This window comes from Lagenorhynchus albirostris, chromosome 1, assembly GCF_949774975.1.
Source record: "Lagenorhynchus albirostris chromosome 1, mLagAlb1.1, whole genome shotgun sequence".
NCBI lineage: Eukaryota > Metazoa > Chordata > Mammalia > Artiodactyla > Delphinidae > Lagenorhynchus > Lagenorhynchus albirostris.
Window position 1 is genome coordinate 180,224,445 of NC_083095.1, and position 1,815 is coordinate 180,226,259.

Sequence of the window (1,815 nt, forward strand, 5' to 3'; positions counted from 1 at the left end):
CCCCAGCGCAGCGCGGGCGTCGGCCAGAGTGCAGCGGCCGCGGGCTCCCCAGGGAGGCCGGGGGCTGGAAGCGGGCGGGCAGTCTTCGCCGCCTCCCGCGCCGGGCCGTGAGGGCGGGGCTGCCAGACAAGGCCGAACTGCCGCAGCAAACTTCCAGAGACCATCCTCACCCAGGCCAGCAGTCCCCCGGGCCCTCGGCGGCGCAGAGCATGGACGCGGTGCTGCTAGAGCACTTCCCCGGGGGCCTGGACGCCTTCCCGTCCCCTTACTTTGAGGAGGAGGACTTCTTCACCGACCAGTCCTCTCGGGACCCTCTGGAGGACGGCGATGAGCTGCTGGCCGACGAGCAGGCCGAGGCGGAGTTCCTCAGCCACCAGCTGCACGAGTACTGCTACCGCGACGGGGCGTGCCTACTGCTGCAGCCCGCGCCCTCGGTGGCTCCGCACGCGCTCGCCCCGCCGCCCTCGGGGGGCCCCGGCGAGCCGGAGGACGGTGGTGGCGGCTACTGCTGCGAGGCGGGGGCGCCCCCCGGCGGCTTCCCCTACTCGCCCGGCTCGCCGCCCTCGTGCCTCGCCTACCCGTGCGCCGGGCCGGCGGTGCTGTCCCCCGGAGCGCGGCTGCGCGGCCTGAGCGGCGCGGCGGCGGCGGCGCGGCGGCGGCGGCGCGTGCGCTCCGAGGCCGAGTTGCAGCAGCTGCGGCAGGCGGCTAACGTGCGCGAGCGGCGGCGCATGCAGTCCATAAACGACGCCTTTGAGGGGCTGCGCTCGCACATCCCCACGCTGCCCTACGAGAAGCGCCTCTCCAAGGTGGACACGCTGCGCCTGGCCATCGGCTACATCAACTTCCTCAGCGAACTCGTGCAGGCCGACCTGCCCTTGCGCGGCGGCGGCGCGGGCGGGGGCGGGGGACCGGGCGGCGGCGGGCGCCTGGGCGGGGACAGCCCGGGCAGCCAGGTCCAGAAGGTCATCATCTGCCATCGGGGCACCCGTAAGTGCGTCCGCCTCCCAGCTGGGGGAGACGGGGACGGGCACGGGAAGGTCCCGGAGGGGCTGGGTGAACAGACCGACCAGCCGACTGACCGACAGACGGACGGACGGGTCGTGGGCACCGGCCACCTTGAGCGCGAGCTGGCGTTTCTGAGGTTTTTTTCCGCCACTTTGACCATGGCTCGGAGGGTGCGCGTCCCCGACAGAATTGCAGCTTCTGGCATTGCGGGGTGGAGGCGCTGGGGGCTTGAGGGGTGGAGGAAGAGGGTCGTTCTAATGGAACCTAAGACGCCTGTCTGTCCAGGCGCCCAAGAGGGGATCCTAACGGACCGGAGGGCACCGTTGGGAACAGAGTTGGACATTCACAGTCTGTTTTCTCTTCTCACCCCCTCAGGGTCCCCCTCCCCCAGCGACCCGGATTATGGCCTCCCTCCCCTCGCAGGACACTCTCTCTCTTGGACTGATGAAAAACAACTCAAAGAACAAAATATTATCCGAACAGCCAAAGTGTGGACCCCAGAGGATCCCAGAAAACTCAACAGCAAATCTTCCTTCAACAACATAGAAAACGAACCGCCCTTTGAGTTTGTGTCCTGAGACGTCCCAGACCCGCCAGAGGATCTGATTGTGTCTCTGTGCACATTGTACATGTATATAACGTAAATGTAATTTAAGAATCACATTTTTCTAATGGCAATCAACTGTTTGTTATTTATCTATTTATTATCCTGTCGAGTTAATGAAATAGATGATCTCTTTTTAAATATATAATTTATATAATTTATCCTGATTTTCTAAAAATATGCAATAGTCTGTGATTCCACCCAGC

The 1,815-nt window shown here is 64.1% G+C and overlaps 1 protein-coding gene across 1 annotated transcript; it reads left to right on the forward strand.

Moving 5' to 3' along the window:
- The first annotated feature begins 209 nt into the window (after positions 1-209).
- Positions 210-1,583, forward strand: PTF1A (pancreas associated transcription factor 1a). Its single transcript, XM_060121368.1, has 2 exons — positions 210-987; positions 1,381-1,583. Exons 1-2 carry the CDS (start codon positions 210-212, stop codon positions 1,581-1,583), a joined length of 981 nt encoding a protein of 326 aa, XP_059977351.1.
- Positions 1,584-1,815: the final 232 nt, after the last annotated feature.

Bases quoted from the DNA above. Each gene is read 5' to 3' on its own strand.
- PTF1A (XM_060121368.1), top strand. From the start codon at position 210: ATGGACGCGGTGCTGCTAGAGCACTTCCCCGGGGGCCTGGACGCCTTC. The intron at 988-1,380 runs GTAAGTGCGTCC...TCACCCCCTCAG, and splicing joins CATCTGCCATCGGGGCACCC to GGTCCCCCTCCCCCAGCGAC.